Below are 25,733 nucleotides of genomic sequence, written 5' to 3'. Positions count from 1 at the left end.
ACAGCCCACAAAGGCTCTTGCCTCCCCCAGTGTTTGCCTACAAAGGTATTTTATTGCTGAAACATGCTGCACTGTGTTGCCAAAATACTTTTGATAAAGAGTGTTTGTAGCAGTGGCTTCTCTAGAGACATAGCTCTACTTTAACCAAAGGTCCTAAGTTTCAGCATGAAAATGTAGAAATTGCAGGAGGATGATTTATATGTAATTTATAGAAATCCATTATGGAATGTTCATTAACTCAAAAACAGAAGAATGAGAGGAAATGGTTTTATATTGCTAGGATAAGGATTTAAATTATCTATGTAGAGGAGCTTCCTGACAAGTACCAGGCTTGGTTACCAAAGTGGCTTTGGAATTTCCTTCCCTAGTTCCTAAATTAATATAACTTCCTTTTAAGACAGTGTAAGAAGTCTTTGTTGTTAATTTGGGACTTGGTGTGTTTGTTGCTGTGTTTGCTTGAAATATAATACAAATTACATTTTTTGACCATTCATCATACTTTACAAAACATATTAAAAATGGTAATTTTAAAAATTGTAAAAATAAAAAGATGTAAAAAAAAACAAAAGAATGATAATTTTAAAAAAAGTTCTATGAAATTCTGAAACATGTGTGATCTAATGAATCCCTAAGCTTCTTTTATTGGGAGCATTCAGGTGCTTTAAATAGCACCATGGAAGAGGCAGAGGATAAGTGAGGCAGACGAGAGAAATATCTCCCATGCATCCAGAGCCCTCTGCTTCTTCAAGGGTCAGCTCATTGCAAAAAAAAAAAAAAAAAAAAAAAGCTGGAATATCTGCTTACTTCCTTGGATGCATTCTTATTTTTTTTTCATAGTCTTAAAATACTTTGGGACAATATCTTTTGAGCACCATATTTAAGATAGCCTTTTAATTTAGCGATCTTAGCCGTAGTTCCTGTTTGCTTCAGGAATCTGCCATAAAAAAATAAAAGCTACAAGTTATTGTGATGGTTGTGGTTTCCTAAAGCTGAAAGACACAACGCCAACACTTCCCTAGGTACTGCTTAGTATTGTCTTCTAATGGCTTCTTGTACATAAATCTTGCTTATCCCAGATGAAGACTCAGAACTTCTTCAGGATGATGGCCCTGATTTACGTTTCTTTCACATTGTTTAAGAGTCTAAGACTGTACTGAGTGTTCAAGAATCTAAGCACATAATAGCTCATCTAAAGTAGATGAATCTATCTGTAGGTTAGCTGGTCACCCTCATATATTTTCCTAACATCTACTACATTGTATGTGGGAATGAGCACAGTGGAGAACAACATCAGAAGAGGCATTAACTCTGGATACGCAATAAGACATCGCATGTTTTCAAAAGATGAAATCATCTCTTCCAAGCCAAGAGAATGAGACAGTTGACTTCATAAAACCCTTCAATGATTTTTTTTTTTTTTTTGGTTCTTTTTTTCGGAGCTGGGGACTGAACCCAGGGCCTTGCGCTTCCTAGGCAAGCGCTCTACTACTGAGCTAAATCCCCAACCCCTCAATGATTTTTATGTTTAACAGAAATGCTGCTTTCCAAGCCCTGGCCCAAACATTTCACAAGCATTGACTCATTCTTCACAGCAACTCATACCTGTAAGGATTATTAGTATCCTCACTTCATAATGAGAAACTGGGACCTAAAAAGAAGATTCATTTGTCTAAGGTCAAACATACAACACTGCCAAAATGTGGCCTGGGAAGTGTGGCTGGAGAATCCATGACTGTAGTTATTCTGTTTGCTGAGTGAAAAAGATAGATCAGGAGAAGAGAAGGTGTTACTATCTTCAGTCTGCAATGGTTTCCATTTCTGTGTCCGTCAACTCCTGCCATCTATTGAAAAGAAATATGGACAAGGGAAGGTAGTGACCAGTGGCTTTGGGAAGTGGAGTGGGCAAAACTCTTGGAGTTTGATGGATGAGACAACAGTGAATAGATTATAGAGGGAAAACGTATCCAGGTTCATTAATATGCAAAAGAGGAAAATCTTAGGAGTAGGTTTTCCATCTTGCTCAACTTGGTTCAGAAGCCAAGAACAGTAAGAGTGGAGAGTGGAAACAACTTTTAGGGAAATAATAAAACGATTTTTAAGGAAAATCATGTTTTCCATTTGGGCCTGGGAAATATACAATATCCTGACAATGTCTACCTGGCATCAAAGAGATGATAGATTATAAGTGATTCTCTGTGGGACCCTAATAGAGGAGAAAGGTATACAAGAAAATCTGCCCAGGTGTATTGGCAGACCTCAGTCTTTCTTCCCATTCAATATTGTCCCCAGCTAAGGAAATTTCAATGAGACAGAAGATAGTTGTCTTCAGTAGGTGGATCACATGAGGTTTCTAAGACGACTTTTCAGAAAGACAGACAGACAGACAGACAGACAGACCATGAAACACTCCTTGTGCTGGTGGATGACAAGACAGTGTCAAAAGTCTTTAATTCTGAGGTAGGTGCTAAGCCGTCTCAGCCTGTCAAAGCTCTAGGTTTGGGGGTATTCTTGTCTGTGCCCCAGCAGGATCATGTATTTAACTCTTTGAAGGGTGATATTTGGAAGTATCATTCTCACATTCCTAAATAGAAATTTATAGGACTCAAAGAACAAAACAAGCAAACCAAAGGACTAAAATCTGTATAGCGTTAGGTGGGTGTACACGTGCCCAGTTAAAACACACGTTGCTTCATGTCCTCTTCCTGTCCTCAGGAGGCTTGCAGCAGCTTTGCTTTTTCTGCCCCGGTTTGCAGAGGACACTATCTTGGTCACTCTGTAGCAGTGACTTGGGTTACACTGCTTTGGCTCCCAGTGTGTCACATCCACACACCTGCCCAGGAGTTATAAGGAATTGAAAATGGATCACACACACACACACACACACACACACACACACACACACCACACACACACACACCACACACACACACCACAGACACACACCAAACACACCACACACACACACCAAACACACACACACACACCACACACACACACCAAACACACACACACACACCACACACACACACACACCACACACACACACACCAAACACACACACACCACACACACACACACCACACACACACACACACCACACACACACACACCACACACACACACACACCACACACACACACACCACACACACACCAAACACACCACACACACACACCAAACACACACACACACACCACACACACACACACACCACACACACACACACGCACACACACACACCACACACACACACACCACACACACACACACACCACACACACACACACCACACACACACACACCACACACACACACCACACACACACACACCACACACACACACACCACACACACACACATACCACACACACACACACACCACACACACACACACGCACACACACACACCACACACACACACACCACACACACACACACACCACACACACACACACCACACACACACACACCACACACACACACCACACACACACACACCACACACACACACACCACACACACACACATACCACACACACACACACACCACACACACACACCACACACACACACACACCACACACACACACACGCACACACACACACCACACACACACACACCACACACACACACACACCACACACACACACACCACACACACACACACCACACACACACACCACACACACACACACCACACACACACACACCACACACACACACACCACACACACACACACCACACACACACACACCACACACACACACACACACACACCACACACACACACACACACACACACACACACACAGGTTAATTTTTGACATGCTATAACTATAGCTCAAAGGCTGAGCACACCTAAAGCTTCCCCTGATAGCAAATGCTGCCCTCCAGTACTCCTCAGACTCCTAAACCTTTCCCTGCTGCCCTAGGCCCAATCAGGGAAATGGTCATTGGCCACTTACCTGAATTCTTACACGGCAGGTTGGCTTTCTCTCCTCCTCTTTCCCACATCCTAGCCCTAGCCAATCTAAGGGTCTTGCTCTGTCTCCATTAGCCACTGGCCAACTATTAGCCACTGGCATCTTTATTGATCTATCAAAAACCAACTGGGGACAAGGACCTTCAGCATTTGGATATAAAGATTTCTAATTAAATCAAAGCATTAGAAACAATCCCCAACATCACTCTGAAGGATCCTGCTTCATTGTTTCTCTAGCACAATTCCACTCTTGAGGATGCATGCTTCATAAGAGCTGGGACTTTGTCTCTTGATCACTATATATACTTATTCCTAGTACCCTGAAATCACTCAATACTAATTGTTGAGCACATAAATTACTGAATTATGAATGAATAATATGCTCATCTCAGCTAGCACCAGAATTCTTAAAAGAAGAAACAGTCTTTTATGATTTAAAAGAAAAAGTCTTTTGTGCCTAGACAATAAACCTATTACCCAACATTTAAGTAATGTTTCTCTTTATGAACTGGGGATAGAGGAAGTAAGGAGAAAGCATAAGGAAAGAGGAAGCCCTCACATCAGAAGGCTGACCTTGAAAGTCCACAAACATCTATTCTACTTGTAAACATTGTATGTGTGGATTGTCTGACTTCAGGAAGGATTTGTGCTCACAACAGATCAAGAACAAAATGAAACATGGAAACTATGCACACTCGAGAGCCAGAAAAAGCATTAAGAGTGAAACCCCAGGATGGAGAGATAGCTCAGTAGGTTAAAGTGCTTGCTGCCCAAACCTGGCAACTTGATTTAAATCCCCAAAACCCATATAAAAGCTGGACGTAGTGGCACACATCTATAAACCAGCATCCTTACCAGTTAGAAGTACCTAGTAAATCAGAAGTAATAAGAGAGACCCTGCCTTAACAAAGTAGAAGGAAAGAAACTACTCTTATTTTAAAATGTTTATTTATTTATTATATATAAGGTCACTGTAGCTGTCTTCAGACACACAAGAAGAGGGCATCAGATCTCATTACAGATGGTTGTGAGCCACCATGTGGTTGCTGGGATTTGAACTCAGGACCTCTGGATGAGCAGTCAATGCTCTTAACCACTGAGCCATCTCTCCAGCCCCTGAAAGAAACCACTCTTAAAGGATGTATTCCAACCCTCCCATGCCCCACATCCCATACACCATCCTACCTCCAAACCCACACACACAAGCCACCCCTATCAGAAATGGGCAAAGAGACACCTTAGTTTGTTGATGGTGCCATTCTTATATCAGTCAGGGGCAGAGCAGATGGCAGCCCTTTGTTCATCCTAGATTGATGCCTGGCTTGTTGGCCAAAACTATCTTATGCCTAGGACTCATAAAAATGACATCAAATCTAGGCAGTGCAGCACAGGAAGAGGAAGACAGAGACCTTCAGACTGCCACCTAGAGAACTGCCTCCAGCACATGACACAGGTGGGCTATAGACACCTGTTTGTCACCCTGCCACACAACACAGATGTAGGATGTCACCCATGGGTCCACCAGCCACATAGCCAGGCTAAAGTACGTAATGGTCAGATAGGAGAGAAAGAGAAGTGGAGCGGCTTGAGCATTATGAAAAGAGCTAGAGCTGTATGCTCAAGGTGGAGAGTAGTCTGTTGTGAGTGGACAACTTAGCCACCTGGGACCATGTTGAGGTACCAGCCTGAGCTACCACCGGGTCTATGTCTGAGTCCATGGCTATGCAGAGGTGGGGTTCAGTGCCAATGTTCGTGGCTCATATTGCCACTAGAGAACATGGATGTTCATGGTTGTGGCAACTCCCAGGGACCATGTGGATGTCCAGGAGCTGCTCGAAATTGGCCCTGCCCCTCAGTAGTGCTCTGCAGAGCTGTACCCATCTCTCACCAACAGCAGCACTTGGGGGAGTGGGTCTTGTGCCTTACCCAGGCAACACAGTGGAGCTGGTCCTGGTGGCAGGGGTGTGGATGAGCCAGCCCAATGGTATGAGTGTGGGAGATCTGACACCATCATTCATCTGTTGTAGGGTGGCACAGACATGATGCCTCCTACCCCAGCAGTCAGGAAATCTGCCACAGGGTCATGAACTTAGAAGTATCCCTACTGCTCACCAACTATAGCTCTCCAGAGAGCAGGCCCTGCAGCTGTTCCAAAGCTCCAGGATCTCCATGACACAGGGCGCCTCACCTAGACGCACAGCAGAGCTGACCCTGATGGTTGAAGTTTAGATGAGCCTCAAAAGTAAGAGTACAGGAGACCTGATCCTGCTGTTTGTCTGCTGTCAGGAGGCATTGGTGATGCCTCCCCTGTCCCCTTGTACCTCACCACCTGCAAGAGTCAGGAGAGCTGACCCAGGGGTCATAAGAGTGAATACACCGGCCCTGGCCCTCACCAGCTGCAGCACTTGGGAGATTGGGTCCTGTGCCTCATCTGGGCAGCACAGTAGAGCTGACCTTTGGGTGGTGCCAAGAAGGGAGAGCCAGCAGACTGGTCGGTTCAGCTGCCACCCAGGCCCAAATCCAGGGCTCTGAATTGGCCCACCCTCAAAATCTATACCATCTGCAAATGGTTGGGATGTATGTAAGGGCCAGTCCTGCTGCTTCAAAGCTGCAGGATCTCCATGACACAGGGCAACAACAGGAAAACTGGAAAGGATTGGTCCCAGGAGCCAATACTGAAGATGTCACAGAAGCCAGAGATGTTGAACCAGACTGATATGATAACTCATTGCAATGAACATTTACAAGTAAAGATGTGGGACCAGAGGAGTATGCCATGGAGACACCATGGAGATATACTATAATATTTTACTACAGCTTCCACAGTGAGATGTTTTCTAGGCTTTGGGGTTTTGTTTTGTTTTTGCTTTTTTTGAGGGGTGGGGGGTTTGGTGTGTGTGTGTGTGTGTGTGTGTGTGTGTGTGTGTGTGTGTGTGTGTGTATCATTGCGGGGGAAGGGTTACAAGGGCAAAGGGAAGATATGAGAGACAGGAAGGTGAATGGGATTGGGTGCATGGTGTGACACACACACACACACACACACACACACACAAATCTATAAAAAGTTAAAAAATTAAGCTGGAGACAAAAAAAAAGTTGTTCTCTGACTTCGACATATATGTCAACAAATGTAAGCAGGCACATGCATGAGTGCACAAGCATGCACACACACACACATATCCATATTCACACATATACACTACACACACACACAGTAAAATTAAATGTAATTTTAAAAAAGGAAATTCCTTCTGTAATCTCAAAATCCGTAGAGTTCCTCTACTTGCCAGCACGAGGAGTGGGTAAGAACTACATTATACGTCAGGAACTCATTGATCTCTATACTTCCTCCTTATGAATTGCTCCCTTGACATAATTTTAAAAAATATTTTTATTATTTTGTGTTTCTAAATGTTTTGCCTGAATGTATGTCTGAGCACCACAGTATACCTTGTGCCTGCACAGGCTGGAAGAGACCATCAGATCCCCTGGTACTAGAGTTATAAACCGATTGTCAGCTATCCTGGGGGCGCTTGGAATCAAACCCCAAACCCGGTGCTCTGGAAGGGAAGCAAGTGCTTATAACAGATGCAGAGTCCACACGGTTTACTCGGGTATGGCCAGACGATCCTCAGACTATGCTTTTCTTCATATATACCGCTTTTTAATCATATCCCTGTGTTTTAACATACTCTTTTTAGTATTAAACCCAGAACTAATTTTTTTTCTTAATTTAAGAGTCATTACAAACTCCATTTTATAGTGTTATTGTTTTAACTACCTGTCTTGTTGTTGTGACAAATATCCTGACAATATCACTTTAAGAAAGAAAGGATTTATTTTGCCTACAAGTCCAGGAACAGTCTATCACGGTAGATAAATTGTCTTGGCAGGAGACTGAGGCAACGGGTTACAGTGCACCGACGTCATCTTACCATTCAGTCTAGGACCTCAGTTTATAAATGATGCCACCCACCTTCAGTGTGGGTTTCCCGACCTCTGTTAACCTAGGCTAGATAAGCCCTCACAAGCATTCCCAGACGTTTGTCTCCTAGATGATTCTAGATCCTGTTCCATTAATAATATTAACTATGACAGCTATCACAGGAGTTGAGTTGAGAAACAATAGACATGACAAAGGGGAGGAACCAGGACCACCAGACTGCAACCTTCACAAGAAACAACAAGCAACTAAGAAATGCTAGGAGTGGGAGAACAGCTTTCCTAGAGGAAAAATCACAACAGTTAATTATCCAATACCAACTGGACAGCCAGCCCTGGAAATGTACAAACATACAAGAAATACTACACAGACTGAGCAGGCTCTCTCTCTCTCTCTCTCTCTCTCTCTCTCTCTCTCTCTCTCTCTCTCTCTCTCTGCACCTCTGTGTGTCTGGTGCATCTGTGGGGCGGGGGCATGCAGCAAATAAGGAAGGGTGCATGGGACAGTTTAGAGGGAGAATGGTGTGATTGCATAGTAATCTCAAAAATAAAAGAAAAGTAGGTAAAATTTAAAAAATACACTAAGAGAGGGTTTCTAATACAAATTTAGACTGCTAAAATCAATTCTTTAAAACCTGTGTTTTCAAGGCAACTGCATAGTCTCAAAATCCTACTGTCAGTTGTAGTACATCATGAAACTTGGTGATATAAAATATATGGACTTCCCACTATACTGTTCTTGTAGATAATATACTCAAATACCCTGGGGTCTTACGCCTGTTAGAGACAAGCCAACTTTAGAAAGACTTTTAAACTCTAGTGTGTAAGCTCATATGAAATGTACTGAGAAGTCAGCTCAGCTCTCTTTGCTTCTCTAGTCACCTAGGAAAGGGACTGTCACTGCTACAGGTCCATCACTCAGTGTGCCTATCACCATCCTAGGAATAGGACCAGTAATTCCAATACTGCTGTGTAGGTCTAAATGGAAAAGACCAATCAAAGAGACATTGACCTGAACCTGGTTTAACTGTGATGCTAGCACAATGAAGCAAGAATTCTGTCATGTTTGAAATGGGCTGGCATCAGCTTTGCCCAGTGGCAGTATCGTAGCCAATGGGGTTTATCCGAGACACGATTATTGCTAATTGAAATGGGTTAACATATAGAGATTGGGATCAAAACCCTAGTTAGTAGTAAAGAAGGCATTTTCCTACAGAAACTCCCAAGCTTGCTTGACTTAGATGCCTGAGGTATTGGTAGGCAGCTGGTCAGACAGAGAATTAGAAGTCCTAATCACACCCCAGCATGCTCTCACATGTGGACTGCAACAGAAACAATCACCCTTCTCTATGCACTGTACCTGGATTTACACGTTTAAACTGGAAAGAATTTAGAATCATCTGGGAGACACACCTCTAGGAGGATAAGAAGTGGGTTACAGAAAGGTTTGCTGAGGAGTAAAGATATACTATAAAGTGATTGTTACCTTTCCCACTTAGAGTCTGGTCTAAATAAAAAGAAGAAAACAAAGATCCACTCCGTTTCATCTCTCACAGATTCTTACTCTGATTCTAATGTGATTAGCTATTTCATGCTCTTGCTTCCACAACTAGAGCCATACCAACCTCCATGGCTTCTCCTCCAGGATGGATCTTGAGGTCAGATAAACCTTTCTTTTCTTTAAGTTATGCAGTTTGTAGACCTTATATTTCTCCAGCTGCCTGGTTTTTCCACTAAGGACGTGCTTAAGAGTAGAAAAAGAGGTGCCACTTGCTCATCTTTGTACACCTCTGGGCCTAGCATTTACTTCCCATTCAATACTCGTTTTCAATCATAAACCTCCCATCCCACACTTAATGGCCGCAAAAACTGTTATTAATCATAACACTCACATGTTCAGAAACATTTAAGATCCTCTTCATTGCTCATTGTACTGTAAGTCTATAGACTACCTAATTTGTAAAGAACTATACAAAAATGTAAGGTTTAAGTTGTTTAAATTCTTCTAAAACTGATTGCTCTACAGCAATTTCTCTCAGATAGATGTAAGACTTGGTTTGGGGCAACACAAGAGAGAAGTTTAACTCAGAGTTATCTCAAATTCTAGCTTACCATTGGTACTATATTCTGTAATTAATTTTTAGGACAAAAAGGGTTTCTTTTACATAGCTTCTCATAATTTCCACAATACCACAGCCTTTTATTTGCAACAGCCCTTTTGGAGAGTGCATTTACATCATGGTAGATCTTGTCCAAAGATGGTGACAATAATCTCTCCTGTGACACTCGCACTTGCTAGAGGATGGGAAAGTGGTGAAGGCAGTTCCCCATCTCTGAATCTGAGCTGGATGTATGGCCTGCTCGGGCCACAGAACGCTGTGGATATACCACATTGGGAGTTTCAGATCCTGCCCTTAAAACTATCCATAGCTTTCGCTTTTAATCCCTTATAACTCTAAGGCACCATGTAAAGAAACCTAGTTTCCCTGCTAGAGAAATCGGTTTCTAGAACCTAAGTAGCTGAAAAGAGAGTTCTAGTCAGCTCAGCAGAGGTGCCAGGTATGAGTAAGGCCATGTTATTTGGATTCCTTACCTCAAACTGCAGCTGCAAGAACAAGTAGGGCAAAGATGACGGTTCCAGGTGAGTGTTGCCAAGACAACCAAAGAAACATGAGAGACTGGTGTGGTTCCTACCATAAACCACTGAGTCTTCGGCTGGCTTGTTACAAACCCATAGACCATTGGTTGAAATATCAGTTGTGTTATTCAAGATTAAGTTAAAACATAAATCAGTCCAGAGACAGGCATGATGGCTCGCACTTATAATCCTGTCTAAGAAGCACTGCTTTGAATTTCAGAGCACCCGGGGCCACAGAGAGAAACCAGTCTCAACCAAACAAATAATTCACATATAAACCTTCTTATTTGAAAAGGAGCCTCTGTGCTTTAGTATCTCACAGCCATCGCTCTAATCCATCTATCTGATTGAACGATATCCAACAATGCAAGGCAAAAATTCGTGTGAATCAATGCAAAATCAGAGTGAAGTGATTATAAGATGAAATTGCTAATCTTTCAAAATAGGAAATCACGAAATTGATGAAGGTAATATCAGAGGAGCCCTTGAATCCTAGGCAGCTCCTACAGCCCATGAGAATCTGCAGCTGTCATAGTTACCATTTGGGAGAAGAAAGCTGTGTGAATGAAAGCATAAGAGCTTCAGAGGAAATGATTGGGATGTCACCATTTAGAGAGGCCCTTGGAAAACTGAGAAAGCCCTCCAATATTTTTGAAATAATGACACTCTATGATTTGCCCACAAAAGTCAAATGTAAAAGGACATGGTATCATGATAACATATAATTTTGTTAGAAAATTAAGCTGCTGAAAATCAACACCAGAATCATGTTTTATTTGTTTTGTTTTGTTTTGTTTTAATATTTAACACATCATTGTCCGACTAAAATACACAAAATATAAGTTGTATGGTTCAGAAATTTTTAAAATTCTTAAAAGGCACGAGCAATCAAATTTTCTTTTGGCATTTTGTAATTGTTGTTTCTAAAGGTCTCACTTTAAGTGTGTGATTGTGGCTACCGATTATCTGAGGAAACTGGGAGCCTCTATAATGTCTTTAATGCATCTTCGTAATGAGCAGGTACTCACTGAGGGTCCTGGCCCATGCTCTGTGAATATTACATACGACTGAGGATAAAACAAACAGTGAATATGTCACCATAAGAGCCACTGTTTCTTTGGTTTACTTACATTAAGAAAGGCACTGTCCCATGATCAGTCCCTGGCCCAGTAATAGCTAACATTTGTTCTTGAAGTCCTTGGTAGCATGCCTGTCACAAACCTCCTGCCAAAAGCACTTTCACAGTCTGGATACATTTAAGACCTATTCAAGCATGTGAAGTCGTTTTAGGAAAGGAGTCCCACATCCCAAGGGCCCGACTAAGGAGGGCCACATGTGAGAACAGGTGTGCCACTTCACTGAGCAAGAATCTGGAAATGTCAAGCATTAGAACCACTCCAACTCAAAATGGCTTGCAGTCACACTTCTGGGCTTATGTCAATAAATGCCTCGCAAATATGGGGATTGAGAAAGGCTCCACATGAATTCAGAATTACTGGAGACAAACCAGCACTTTCTTGTTTTAAAGGGACTACTTGAGGAGAGGGGCTCTACCTTCCATCTTCTAAAAATGCATTCATTCAAAAGATTTCTACCTCTTATGTAACAATTCACAGTATGCAATGCCTCTTATCTTAACATTCCTGAGTCTAAGCTCTCTCAAGTTGGACTGCATCCCATCCTGCAAGAAGACAGGACACCAAGCTGGGTTCCTTGTCAGTCCCGGAGTAATTTCCTGGGCTTTGCAAATGAGAAACTAACAGCACAAACCTGGCAGTACAGACCTTTCAACTCTATGTCTCCCCTAAGGGCACTCAGTGTTCTGCAACCTATCAGTCAGTTCTGGGGCAAAAGCAAACAATTCTTTCTGTTACAATAACTTGTATCCAGGAAAAAAAAACAGGCGCTCTGTAACATAGCAGCCAGAGAAAAGTTTACTAGCTCTAGCCAATCAGAGGCTTGGGAGCTCTGCCAAGTTAACATGTTTCTCTCCGCCTCTAAATGAACTCATGATTGAAATATGGCATTGAACTTTTTTTTAAGGGAAGGGGTGTAGGAAAGAAAAACTACAGCAGAAAAGATCTCCGGCTTGTGAGGAGTGTGGTTAGGAAGTGTGTGCTTGTCACTGAACCCTGAGTGGGTCCTGTAATCTTTGCCTTCCACTGGGTGGAGTACAGCCTTTAAGAGCAGCTGGAATGCAGTTCCCCTGATCAGCTTAGCCATCTGCTAGCCCTAGAGAGCAGTGCTCACTTCAGACCAACCAGCCTCCGGTGCTTCTCGCCCGAGCAAGAAAGTTTTCAGCGAGGAAAGTAAGTTTCCATCTGTCCAGCCATGGGAGAGGACGCTGCACAGGCAGAAAAGTTCCAGCACCCAAATACAGACATGCTCCAGGAGAAGCCATCCAACCCCAGTCCAATGCCTTCCTCCACACCGAGCCCCAGCCTGAATCTGGGGTCCACAGAGGAGGCCATCCGAGACAACTCACAGGTGAATGCTGTCACCGTGCACACTCTCCTGGATAAATTGGTCAACATGCTGGACGCCGTGAGGGAGAACCAGCACAACATGGAGCAGCGGCAGATCAACCTGGAGGGCTCGGTGAAGGGCATCCAGAATGACCTCACCAAGCTCTCCAAGTACCAGGCCTCCACCAGCAACACAGTGAGCAAGCTGCTGGAGAAGTCTCGCAAGGTCAGCGCTCACACGCGTGCTGTTCGGGAGCGCCTAGAGAAGCAGTGTGTACAGGTGAAGAGGCTGGAGAACAACCACGCTCAACTCCTCCGACGCAACCACTTCAAAGTGCTCATCTTCCAGGTCAGTGTCCCCAAGGTTACCTCCACCTACTTGGGCTCAGTCCTCCGAGCTCTCAAGGCCATCTTCCCATCTGCCCTACCAGTCAAGCTTCGCACACATAGACAGCTTTGTCCTCTTGCTGCCTGCCGCAGGCAACTGTGAAATGTGGCCGTAAGGGTTGGAATCTCCCCCATCCTTCAGGCAAAGCCTGTGGGTCTGGCAAGCTGGGGACATTTGTCAGTGAACACCTAGATGCACTTGGTTAAGGGTGGGCAGCTGAGCAGGTGCAGGAACCCACTCTAGTTAAAGTCATTTGTCTCTTTTCATTCGGAACGAGTGGCTGTGGCTGCAGCTGTTGGCTGGACAGGGCAAATTAATCCAGTGGCTGTTTATTAACCCTTAGTGGAAGTGAGGTAACTATATGAAGGATTTGTTTTCTTTCACTCTGACCAAGACACATACAACCTTTAAACCATCCTTTTTCCAAGGGCCCCTGGTGTTTGGGAAATTACCAGAATGGAAAGTTGAACTAGTCTTACTCTTTAAGTCATCTTTTGTCAAAGCAATCTCCAGTTCTTTTCTAGAAAATGATGCAAATAAAAGTGTGAAGCAAAGTATAACTCCTTACAAACACATTAAATATGTTCCCTCGTTGCTCAGGACTTAACTCCAAAGTGAAATAAAAGAAACGTTATCAGTGGTTGTCACAAAGACCAGCCTTGAATGTCTTCCCCTTCAAATAGTTGCCTTACCATGAAAAGGCCACTTAATTTTTTATAAAATGTATCAATGATGCAATTTATGTAGCAAAGGCTATCTGGGGACAGGAAGATTGCATTCAGCCAAGTGGTGGGCATCTGTAAATCTAAGGGCTACCCTGCCTAATGTTGGAAGCCCTTCCATGGATGGCACTGAGCCAAACCAGGCCCCAGGAAGCATTGCCATCCTGCCTCAGGGCTGTCTCCTTATGATCCTGTGAATAGGAGAGACTTTCAAAGCCATGGATGGGAGAGGCTATAACCAACAGATTGTGAAAGCATACAGGGAGAGCCTTCATCTCCCAAAAGACATTTAGAAACTTGGATTTAAACCGTAGGAGCCTTCTTTTTCCTAATGAATCTACTCTGCCAAGTTAGGACTCCAGCCTGCCTATCACCATAAAAGGAAAGACTCATCTTGCTGCCTTTGTGTCCTCTCCAAATTGTACTTGAGAGCTGGGAGGTCCAGACAAATGACGCTCCTATGTCTCACGGGCTTTCTGCAGTTGGGAGACTTTTAGGCTTTTAATGCAGATGCAATAGCTTTTCAGGAAGCAGCTGAACTGGAAAGAACTCTGGTCGGCCACCTCAGGATCTAAGATCCTACCTTTATTAACCTGAGAGAGCCTAGAAGCCTTAGCTCTGAAGGCATTTCTAAATTAGTGATTTCGAGACAAAACAGAACACATACAGGCCCATCAAAGGAAACTTCACTTCATTCAGTATGAATCAGACAGACCATATCTCATCTTATTATTCATTAAGGAGGGAAGGAAAGTGTTTGTCTAGTAAAGGAAAATAAGGATTTTAAGGTTTAGTTTCTGTTTTGAAACGAATGTTCTACAGGTGTGAGAAGGAGGGACGAGGAGATAAATAACTATATGTCCAAGAGAATTGTGAATCCAACTATTGGGGATCTCAAAGGCTTGTCTTGTTGATGGGGGCCTGACAAAGTCATTTGTTTTGTTGCACTGACATCCCATCAAAAATGGTAAGAATTTTCCCCATAGTGATGAGATGGTGACACAGGGGTGCTCAAGTCCAAACTGGAAACTATGGGCAGCCAAAGCAAAGTGTTCAAGCTGTTCTAGGCCTGTTAATAAGCACCTCCAACAGCTTTAAAGAACAGTGTGGAAGGCAGAGAGCTTCAAGCATCTGGCCAGAACTTTCCCGACCCAGAGCAGGTCCTCTACTAGCTAAAGGCAATTCCAGTCCTGAAAACACAAAATGATTATTTGAAAAACAGAATGTAACTCCAGTCGTCTTCGGTGTTTTGTCTCTTTCTTAAAATAGAGGTCTTAATAGGGTACCAACTATGCTAACGGCTGAAACAACTGTCACTACAGTGAAGTCCAGGATAGTGAGTGGGAAGACAAATTGTCACAGACACTGGCTCGAATTCTACTTCGTCCCTTGCCAACCATGTTGATCATTGACACATTTGATATCTGGAAGGCCCTGCTTCTCCTTGTAAACAGAAGCTACTAATAAGAGCATGAAGTAGCTGCCGTCTTGATAAACCCAGCATGCACTGTAAGGCTCATGCTCTGCTTCCTGGCCTATCCCCAGTTTACTGGTGAAGGTGCTGGGACTCCAAGTGCTTGTAGTTGGTCTGAGGGTGCACATAAGTGATAAAGTTGACATTCAAAGTCACATTTAACTGGTCCCAGAATATGTGCTTTTAAACACTGGTGCTTTCTGGTTCATATCTCTCCCTTGAGTGGGAAATAAAGAAAATGACATACGTAAAATGATTCTTACAGACTTGCATGGTGGAAGTACTCATTGAGTAGACTCCATTACTCCATGGCTCTGAAATACAGGACTGAGACAGGCAGCTACACTTCTACTGGATTAGAAATACTGTTCTTGGCCCAAAACTGACCCTACCTTTCTGAGGATCTTGAAATAGCTTTGTTTATCCCTTTTTCGTTGAGGCTTGCTAGTGTACACACATACACACACACACACACACACACACACACACACACACACTATACATCATGTCAGAATGAGCATTATATCATAATCCATGAAAGCAAATGACTCTTATCCAAAATAACTACTCTCAAATAGGTCCTTCTAGAATCAGCACATACCTCCCAGTATGGCAGAATGGGACTATCCCAGACCCACAGAGAATGTGGGTGTCATATGCTGCATGGATAGCACTTTGTGCCTTAAAAAAATGTCATTGTCAGTACTTTTCTGGCTTAGGACAATAAATATTTTAAAACGAGAGGAGTGTTCGTATAGTGTATTGATAGCACTTTGTGTCTTTAAAAAATTGTCATTTTCAGCACTTTTCTGGCTTAGAGCAATAAATATTTAAAAATGGGAGAAGTGTTCAAAAAGATAATCTGTCCCTTGACTTGTGCATATTTGGTACTATAATGTTGAGAAGGATATCTATGTTTACAGTTTGTGGAATCCTGTTACATCATCCCAAATCTACCTGAGTGTGTGTTTTCGCTTGTGCATATGTGTTTCTGTGTGTGCAAATATGTATGAATGTGTACCTGTGTGTATGTGTGTATAAGTATATATGAGTAATATATGTTTGAGAGAGTGTGAATGTGTGTGTGTGTGTGTGTGTGTGTGTGTGTGTGTGTGTGTAAGATGATTTGTAAGATTCTTACACATTTGGACTTTTAATTCCTAACTTTGTTTTAAATCTATCCTACTTAAAGCATGTCATGTATTTATTGAAATCTGGGTTTCAATAACTGAGTCGTAGCTCTTAAGTATCTAATTCCTTAGAGATAACTTCAAATTATAGCCATCAGTAGCTAAAAACTGAGGAAACTATCCCCCCTTGAACACAGAGATATATTTGAAAATCCCAGTGAAATTCAGCACTTTTTAAAAACATTTTTGGCAACAGTTCAACATAATATTTGAGCTCCATATAATGAGACATAAACCAGCATAAATAACATAAGGCTTATGGGGATTGATGATCAAAATATTCATGGTAAGCCTGGCAGTGGTAGTATGCATCTTTAATTCCAGTACTTGGGAGGCAGAGGCAGGCAAATCTTTGAGTTCAAGGTCAGCCTGGTCTCCAGAGTGAGTTCCAGGACAGACAGCCAAGGCTACACAGAGAAACCCTGTCCCCAAAACAAACAAAAACAAAAACAAAAAAAAAAAGGAAAAATATTAATGCTAAAGGAATACCACATTTAACATTTCTTGGAAGCATGCCTATCTTTTACTAAAACAAGTTACAACATAGAGTTAAAAGAAAATTCTCTGTTGATTAGAGGGACTGCATGCACTTCACAGTAACTGGTCCTGGGCTGAGAAGCCACTTATGTCTTCAGATCATTCTAGGAATGACTATTTGAAAAAGCAGCTTGAGAATCATGTCAAAGCCAGGAGACGAAATGAGAGTGTGCATTAACTCTTGCAGTCCATCCACATGGCGAGCAACCTGGATTAAAAGGCAGGGCAGGGCTACAGACTTGCTGTAGATCCCTTTCTGAAAATGTGAGTCTCTGAAGGCGCTCAAACATTCATCCACTGGCTTCCTTAATGACACTAGAAGTTTAGAAGTACGCTAAAAATTAAATCTCCTGATGATTTTAAATAGTTCAAAGACAGTACTTTATCCAAAATCACTCCTCTAAAAGCTGTTCAATTGGTGTGGACTGGAGAGAAATGGGAATATGAATTATCAAAGATACCTTCATATGGGAACTCTCCATGTTTGTATCACAGCTCAATGTTCCCTTAACAGAATATTGGTTTTGTCATGGTACTTATCCGGTGCCCTTTTAGTTTATGATTAAAAAAAATACTATTTCTTATTGTTATTATTTATACTTAGTAAATGTTAGCATTGTCCCTGGCACTAGAAGTGAATAACTGATTATAGCTGATATTTAATTTTGGGAAAAAAATATATGCCCTCTCTAGGTTCCCACTTTTTAAATGTTCTTCAATGCAACTGGGCTCCTATGGTTTTTATTCTCGTGTGGAATTAAATACATTTCATGTGAACGGGTGCACCATGGCATTGTCCCTGCAAATGGTTATTTCTTTTTTGTGGGATGTAGGTTAAAATCACATAATCAAATATTTTTTATCTGGAAGACCTCTTAATAATCATTTAGTTTAACCTTATTTCATTGGAAGGAAACAGAGGCTCTGAGAAACAAAACGACTGTCAAGGTCTCACATTATTGGTAAGAGAAATTATAGGATAGATACGTGAAACAGGTAAAAACGATAATATTACTATGGTAAAGTTCATGTTTATGAGTTTTACTATATCGGTTTTAAATAATTCAATGTTGTTTATTTTTTGGTTTGTATTTATGGGGGTTTTTTTGTGTGTAACAAAGAACTCCTAACTAATGTGATCTTTAAAAAAAAAATAAACCCTTGATAACACTGAAAATAATGAGACTTTTAAATCCTCCAGAATGTGAAAGACTGCCCAGGGATTATAACTAATGCATTTTATTCTTATGACTTGCTGATTCTACCAATGGCTGCCCTGCGGGTGCAGTTCTAATCAATGGCTTTATCCACTCCACAATCTATACCCCAGGAACACAAATTGGAGAAAACCATCAATGTGTAAAGGAGACCTATAAATCAGAATGTCAGGTGGCATGGTTTCATTTTAATAACTAGTATTTAGATACTATTGAAGAAAATATTCCATGGACACAAATGTGTACTCGTCACACCCCGGCAGGATGCCACCATGTCATCCCAGCAGGATGCCACCCTGTATGTCCCTGTTATTTTTGTGAGTGGCAGGAGAGCAAACAGCTGGCTTCTCTCTTCTTATAGGGGCTTTACAATGACTTAAAGTTGATTTTCTTTCCAAATGCTGGTCACAGAACCTTTTATTTTTAAGTTTGCATATCTGTATATGTGCAGAGATGTGTACTGTCAACTTAAAACCACAGAGTATCCAGCAAGCTGGCTGGTTTCCCTACGTTTATATTTACATGCCCGACTGGGACTATTAGTTCACAAGGATCGATATAAATAGCAAACGAGCCGAAGGAAGTGCGAGGAAAATGCTACTTCTCAAGAGTTCGTTCCATTCCTTTCCCCCCGTATGCTACACACATATCCGTCATACATGTTAGAAGTTTACTATTTAATATTCTCTTTCTTTGAAAACCTCCTAAGGGTCCTTGTGAAAGGTCAGAACCAGGAACTCCTACATCAGCGGTGGCTGAGGACCTTTTCTGAAAACAAAGGATAAATAGCCAGCTGCTCCTAGAGGCTTTTCCTCAATCGAGCTGCCCAGGAAAATAAACCACGGGGATTCTCTGTGCCATTTCAGGGACTCACGTATCCCATGTAGATAAACAAGGAGCTAGCATCCGTGAGCAGCAGCAGGGTTATGGATGTGGGCTTAGCCTCACCCTTAAAATAGCTGCCAGTCTAGGAATCTGTAAAAGAAAGCAGGTAACAAATGTCACAACTGGAGGTGGACGCAGAGGTGTCCCCTCGCTTGTAGACATGTGAAAGTACAAGGTGTTTCGTTGAGGTGTGTAAGAGGACAGTCTGTACAGGTAAGGGAACGGCTGTAGCAGACCCTATTCGCCATAGAACACCACTCAAAGAGCAGAACACCACACTTTGTACGCTTCGTATAAGGGAGTGACTTGGAAGGGAGGGAATTGGTATTTTTCTGATTCTAAACAAATTAAAAAGAAAGAGGTCTGTGTACTTGGGAATTTTCAAATCAACTCTGTGAAAGGAAAAGGGTTGCCTTCAAAGAAGATGACCAAAGAAGCCACAAGGTACACACTGTTCCGTAGACAGAACGTAGGATAGCTGCCAGTAGAGTATTTCCCAGGTAATGAGAATGACAGCTAAGGGCCAACAGCTAGCTGAGAAGTCATTGTTCAGGAGTTTGCAGCTGCATAAAGACTCAGCTGACATATTCTGGATTATTTCCACTCTTGCTGGGTTAATTCCATAATTGGCATCAAAGAGCTCTCATATAAATGTTCCTGTACCTTTTTGCATTTCCCAGAAGAGTTCTACTGGGTTTCCGCCTTCCCTCGCACCCCGCTCCCACCCCCCACATGCAGCCTGCATCTATCTACCACTGATATCCCAATTCACTTTCTAATGGTCTCTCCTCAAAGCTATCCTTGAGGGATGCCTGAGAAGAGGAACAACAGAGCCCACGAGACTCTTTCAGGAGCTCCTGTTGGCAATAAAATTTACATTTAAGAAAAACTAAAATGTATTTTAATTCTCTCCCTTTTGTTAAAATTGAAGAATGGGAAGCTATCTGATCCACAGCTTTTGATTACCCTGAGAGCTTATGGTATAGGCAATGTACCTTAAGGCTTAGGTTTTTACAGCTTTCTGCCAGATCCCTCCTTTCCTTCTACTGAGGACTTTTAATAACATTTCACTGAGCTCTTGGTTTTATCCTTCCCTTCAAGCAACAACTGCCAAATCTCCTCAGTGCTCTTAATCAAACCCCAGGAGAAATTTGCTTCAGCCCTAGCTGTCAGAGCCCTGACTACTTCTGTAAGTCTACCTTTTTCTGTAATATTCATCTGTCCACCAGGAACAAAATCCTTCTTCCAGAGGGAGAAAGTTCCCCTTAGGCCTTGGGTTGTCCGTTTTCTCCAGTGTCACCAGCATTCGGCTTCCAGACACAGAACTAAGTAGGCCCATCCTCCTACATCCTCCAACGTGCCCCATATAGAGCAGTCTACACTTCAGGTACCTTCATGCCCTTCTTAAAAAGCCATCGCACCCAACGTGCTCATTTAATGAGTGGTTGGGTTGACCTGTTGAGACACAGTGGTGAAGAAAAGGTAGAAATCCTTCTAGGAGTGTATGCCCATGAGTCAGAATCAACTTCAGCTGGAAGCATGACCAACTATTCTCCTCCAAAGTCCACATCAAACAGGATTCCTGAGAATCATCCGCTGCCTGTAGGCTAAGGGCCTGGGTGATCAGCTATATGATACTGAAGTTTGGGATGAGCCGATTTTGGCAGATCTTGTGCAAAATATCACGACTCACTCTGAGTTCATGAGTGTGATAGCGATGGCATGTACAGAAGACAGAGTGTCATGGCTCTTCCTCCTATCCTACAGCACTTACATTCTTTCCACCTCTCTTCCTCCACGTTCCCTGAGCCATGGAGGAGGGGGGACTATTTATAAAGATTCCCATTTCAATCTAACCAAGCACTCAGTCTCTTATTCTCAGTGCCACAAACAGTTGTGCATCTTTCTACTGACTGCTGCCCAGGACGAAGAGATGTTTCTATGACCAAGAATCAAAATGGGTCTGGTCTATGATTGCAAACACCAATATTTAAAATCTACTTTGACATCATGACCATTTAGCAAAGTAACAATAGTAGAACGCTAGGAGCTGTGATCTCCCCCAGCCAAACAAACTGTGGCTTTGACCACAGTTACAGTACCAGGAATAAAATCCCTTCCTGTGAAACAAGCCTGAAGTCCAATCAGAAAGCAGTTAAGCCACTCACGTAACAACCATACCTCTACTGTGTCAGCGACCATACCTTGCCTGGCAGGTTGGTATTACAGGATGCATACTTTAATACTATGATGTGATGTGTTTTCTCTATGACAGTAGCCTGTGTAGCATCTTCTAGCACTGTGGAAGATAGCAATCAGGGAGGACAGACAGACTTTTAAAACCACAGACTGAAGTTAATTTTTTTTTCAAACTCCAAGTGTGCTGGGCTGGCCAAGATGCAATCAGGTCATCTGGAGGCTCTGGGTGCAGCACAGGTGGAAAGGAGTCTGGATCTGTGCCCTGCTTAGAGTCTCGCTGAACCCCTGATGGCCCTGAGAGTGCATTTTGAAAGCTGCTAATCTAGGTCAAATCCTCTGGTTCATATTTGGAAGGAATCGGAACCCAAGGAGATCAAGCTATTTGTTGAAGACACACAGCCATTTAGCAGTCCAGCAAAGACTCCAGGCTTCCTGCCACAATTCTCCATCATGTGCCATTATTTTTGATGAAAATGTGTAAGTGCCATGATAATGGATTCCCGTGTAACAGTGAGAAAAAGGAAACACTTAAAACTCAAAGGTGCTCTTACACAATGTGGCCTCAATTGTCTGTATTCAAATCCCTCGGCAAGCAGCTTTATATTTTAGAGACAAATTTTCTGGCTCTACCATTCCCCCAAAACTCTATAGAAGGCTACATTTGCCTATGTGAGAAGCGGGGGAGCCCGAAGAGAATAGGTTCTCTTCTCCCCTTAGCTGTCTATGAGGCCAAAGCTTTATTGCCCAAAGAAGACACTTCTTACTAGAAGCTTGGTGCTATACCTGGCCACACATAGTACCTCATCTCCATCTCTTACTGATTGCCACAGAGCACATCCTGGACCACAAGGCTAATCCTAAGCCTTGTGGCCTAAGAGGCTACAAGAAAGGCTTAAGGCCTAAGAAAGGCTAATCCTCACTGTGTGTGTGTGTGTGTGTGTATGTATATGTGTGCGTGTTGGGGTATATGTGTGTGTGTGTGTATGTGTATGTGTGTGCGTGTTGGGGTATGTGTGTGTGTGTGAGTGTATCTATGTGTGTGCATGTTGGGGTATATGTGTGTGTGTGCATGTGTGTGTGTGTGTGTGTGTTGGGGTATGTGGTGTGTGAGTGGGAAAGGAGGGGACCTAATCAAGGTTTCTGTCCTGTTCTGAACTTAAGAACTCCCCAGTTCTCTCCTTTGGCTCCTTATATATTTTCCAGCTAGACTTTTGTGTGCCTTTGTAGTGGGATTTTTGACAGAAGCTGAGCCAACGTCTCTGCCTACCCTCAGCCCCCCTCCCTTGAATTGAAGGAAGGCAGGAGAGGCCTGTGGGTTCACAGCATTATAACTTACTTTATTTCCTTTATCTGAGCAGCTTCCTGGTCTACACGAATGAGTCGGGCCACTTCCCTCTGCCTGTCACTGATAGTCCCTTGCCAGTTAAGCTTCATGGTATTCCCACTGGTGGGTCTTGGCCTTATCCAGCCCAAGGTGAATGACTGGACCCAAATTAGAATGCCTGCTTCCTCTTCTGGAAAGCCACACTTTGCTTCTGGCCTGCGCATTGCCTAGAACACAAACCCAAGTTACAGCAGTTTAGGGCTATTTGTTCAACCTGCTTATCATAAACTCACACTGCCCTTCTTTACAGGAAGAAAGTGAGATCCCTGCCAGTGTGTTTGTGAAGGAGCCAGTTCCCAGCACTGCAGAAGGCAAGGAGCTTGCTGATGAGAACAAGTCCTTGGAGGAAACTCTGCACAATGTGGACCTCTCCTCCGATGACGAATTGCCCGGTGATGAGGAAGCCCTGGAAGATAGTGCAGAAGAGAAGATGGAGGAAAGCAGGGCAGAAAAGATAAAAAGATCCAGCCTCAAGAAAGTGGATAGCCTCAAGAAAGCATTTTCTCGCCAGAATATCGAGAAAAAGATGAACAAGCTGGGAACAAAGATCGTATCTGTTGAGAGGAGAGAAAAGATTAAGAAATCGCTCACTCCCAACCACCAGAAAGCATCATCTGGGAAAAGCTCCCCCTTCAAGGTTTCTCCCCTTTCCTTCGGTCGGAAGAAAATCCGAGAGGGAGAAAGCTCTGCAGAAAATGAGACCAAACTGGAAGAGCAGGTGCAGGACGACCATGAGGAGGGCTCGTTCACAGAAGGTCTTTCTGAAGCATCCCTCCCCAGCGGCCTGTTGGAGGGCAGCGCAGAAGATGCTGAGAAGTCAGCATTGAGAGGGAACAACTCAGGCGTGGGCAGCAATGCCGATCTGACCATTGAAGAAGATGAAGAAGAGGAGTCGGTGGCCCTGCAGCAGGCCCAGCAGGTGCGCTATGAGAGTGGCTACATGCTCAACTCCAAGGAGATGGAGGAATCCAGTGAGAAACACGTCCAGGCGGCTGTGCTGCATGTGGATCAGACTGCCTGAGTGCACAGCCCGAAGACTGGGCAAGCTGCACTCAGCAGCTCGCTCAGGTGCATCCACATCGTGGAAGCCACCTCTGGAACCCTTCATCTCTACCTGCTCCCGACTGGGACCGTCCAGGCCTTAATCACTAACCATACAGTAGCCTCGGACATACATGGGATCACAGAAGCAAACTGCCAGGGATTCCATTTCTAATTTGCTCGTAGGTTCTATTTCTGTAGAATTTCTCCAAGATTTTAAGAAGAAAGAAATGGAGCAGTTTTTAAAAAAAATCGACTATCTCTTTGGCTTAGTCAGAAAAACTAGAGGCTATTTAAGGTAGTAGTTATAAAAAGTGATTTTTTTTTTTTTTGCTCGTTCTATCAGCTTGCTGAATAGTGTGGCAGTAATGTAGTGAATTCCTACTGTATTCTGTGAATGATTATTCTTCAAGTATGTGGTATGGAACATACATAAGTCTGTAGGCTGAGAATATAACTATTTTAAGAAGAAAACATTTACAAAAGATAGAGCAGAAGGGTCAGTTGGTTATTCTCTTACAGAAACCATTGTTTATTGGAAGGGGGCTGAAAGACTGTGCTGACGGGGAGCTAATAGCACTGGGACTGCTGAGGTAGAAAACTAAGATGGAAAGATTGGAAAGTGAGAGAAATGGAGGACGAAGAATGGCAAAAAGTGACGACAAAGAGGAAAAAAGACGTGCTTAAAAAGTGAAATACTGGGGCTGGAGATTTAGCTCAGTGGTTGCCTAGGAAGCGCAAGGCTCTGGGTTCAGTCCCCAGCTCCGAAAAAAAGAACCAAAAAAAAAAAAAAAAGTGAAATACTAATGTTTTAAACCTGTTTTGCTCTTTAACCATCTAAAGAAGTTCATTTATCTTGCAGGAATAGTTTATTGTCTCAATTATTTTCATAGTCTAGTATTAGATAACATGACTAGATAGATATTCTGGTTCAAAAACTGTGATTCTTTTCGCTAAATAAATGGCAGTACACATCTTTCTGTGACAAAAGGATATTGTCTCTTTAACATTGGAACAAATGTAAGTCTCAAATAAGCAGCATGGACTGTTTTATGGGAACGTCAATCAAATGAATTTTTAATATTTTCCACTTTGAAGTGACCTTTCCATTCCAAGAACTATATAGGTTTATGAGGTATTCAAACTCGCATGTTTACGAACAGTAAAATGCTGGGTTTCTTTTTTTTTTTAACACATAAAGGTAATTTCATTCCAGGTAACATTTTATTTATATATTAACTCCACAGGATTATTAATGTTTTAGCTTATAAAAGCATGCTAGTATTTTATTTCATGTGAACGTTTGTTCTGTCTAACATACTAAACCGTTGTTTTAGCTATTTTTCATTACAAAATGGCAATGCTTTGTCATATTGCAGTCTGAAGGTGGGAGACCCAGGGCTCGAACTCTACTCTTACTGTGCAATAGCACATGTGATCCTACACAGAGAGATGACCGGGCAGCAGTCCTGACCAGGCAGCAGTCCTGGGCTGCACCCTGACCCTCAGAAAGGGGTGAAATGCATAGCGGGTGTTGGTGGTGTACCTTGTTCAGCTCTGTTCCTAGTTTGCAATTAATGTAACCCCAAACACTGAATTGTTGAACTAACAATGCCTGTGTGAAAGAAGATTAAATAAACCAAAAATAAAAAGTATATAACAATGTC

At 42.7% G+C, this 25,733-nt stretch overlaps 1 protein-coding gene and 2 pseudogenes across 1 annotated transcript; all 3 read left to right on the top strand.

Annotated features, from left to right (window-relative positions):
* The first annotated feature begins 5,191 nt into the window (after positions 1 to 5,191).
* LOC120094903 (small nucleolar RNA SNORA48) lies at positions 5,192 to 5,343 on the top strand (annotated as a pseudogene).
* A 3,667-nt stretch (positions 5,344 to 9,010) lies between these two features.
* LOC120094969 (U4 spliceosomal RNA) lies at positions 9,011 to 9,079 on the top strand (annotated as a pseudogene).
* A 3,748-nt stretch (positions 9,080 to 12,827) lies between these two features.
* Positions 12,828 to 24,845, top strand: Cavin2 (caveolae associated protein 2). Its single transcript, NM_001007712.2, has 2 exons — positions 12,828 to 13,378; positions 23,276 to 24,845. Exons 1-2 carry the CDS (start codon positions 12,896 to 12,898, stop codon positions 24,044 to 24,046), a joined length of 1,254 nt encoding a protein of 417 aa, NP_001007713.1. The 5' UTR covers positions 12,828 to 12,895; the 3' UTR covers positions 24,047 to 24,845.
* Positions 24,846 to 25,733: the final 888 nt, after the last annotated feature.

The sequence above is a fragment of the Rattus norvegicus genome, chromosome 9, assembly GCF_036323735.1.
Source record: "Rattus norvegicus strain BN/NHsdMcwi chromosome 9, GRCr8, whole genome shotgun sequence".
NCBI classification, from domain to species: Eukaryota; Metazoa; Chordata; class Mammalia; order Rodentia; family Muridae; genus Rattus; species Rattus norvegicus.
Note: the sequence above shows the minus strand (reverse complement) of the source record. Positions and strands in the feature narration are given on the sequence as shown.

What these genes read in the sequence shown, in the direction of transcription:
- Cavin2 (NM_001007712.2), top strand. Translation starts at nt 12,896, where the DNA reads ATGGGAGAGGACGCTGCACAGGCAGAAAAGTTCCAGCACCCAAATACA. An exon ending in TCAAAGTGCTCATCTTCCAG is followed by an intron (nt 13,379 to 23,275) that starts GTCAGTGTCCCC and finishes CCTTCTTTACAG; the next exon opens with GAAGAAAGTGAGATCCCTGC.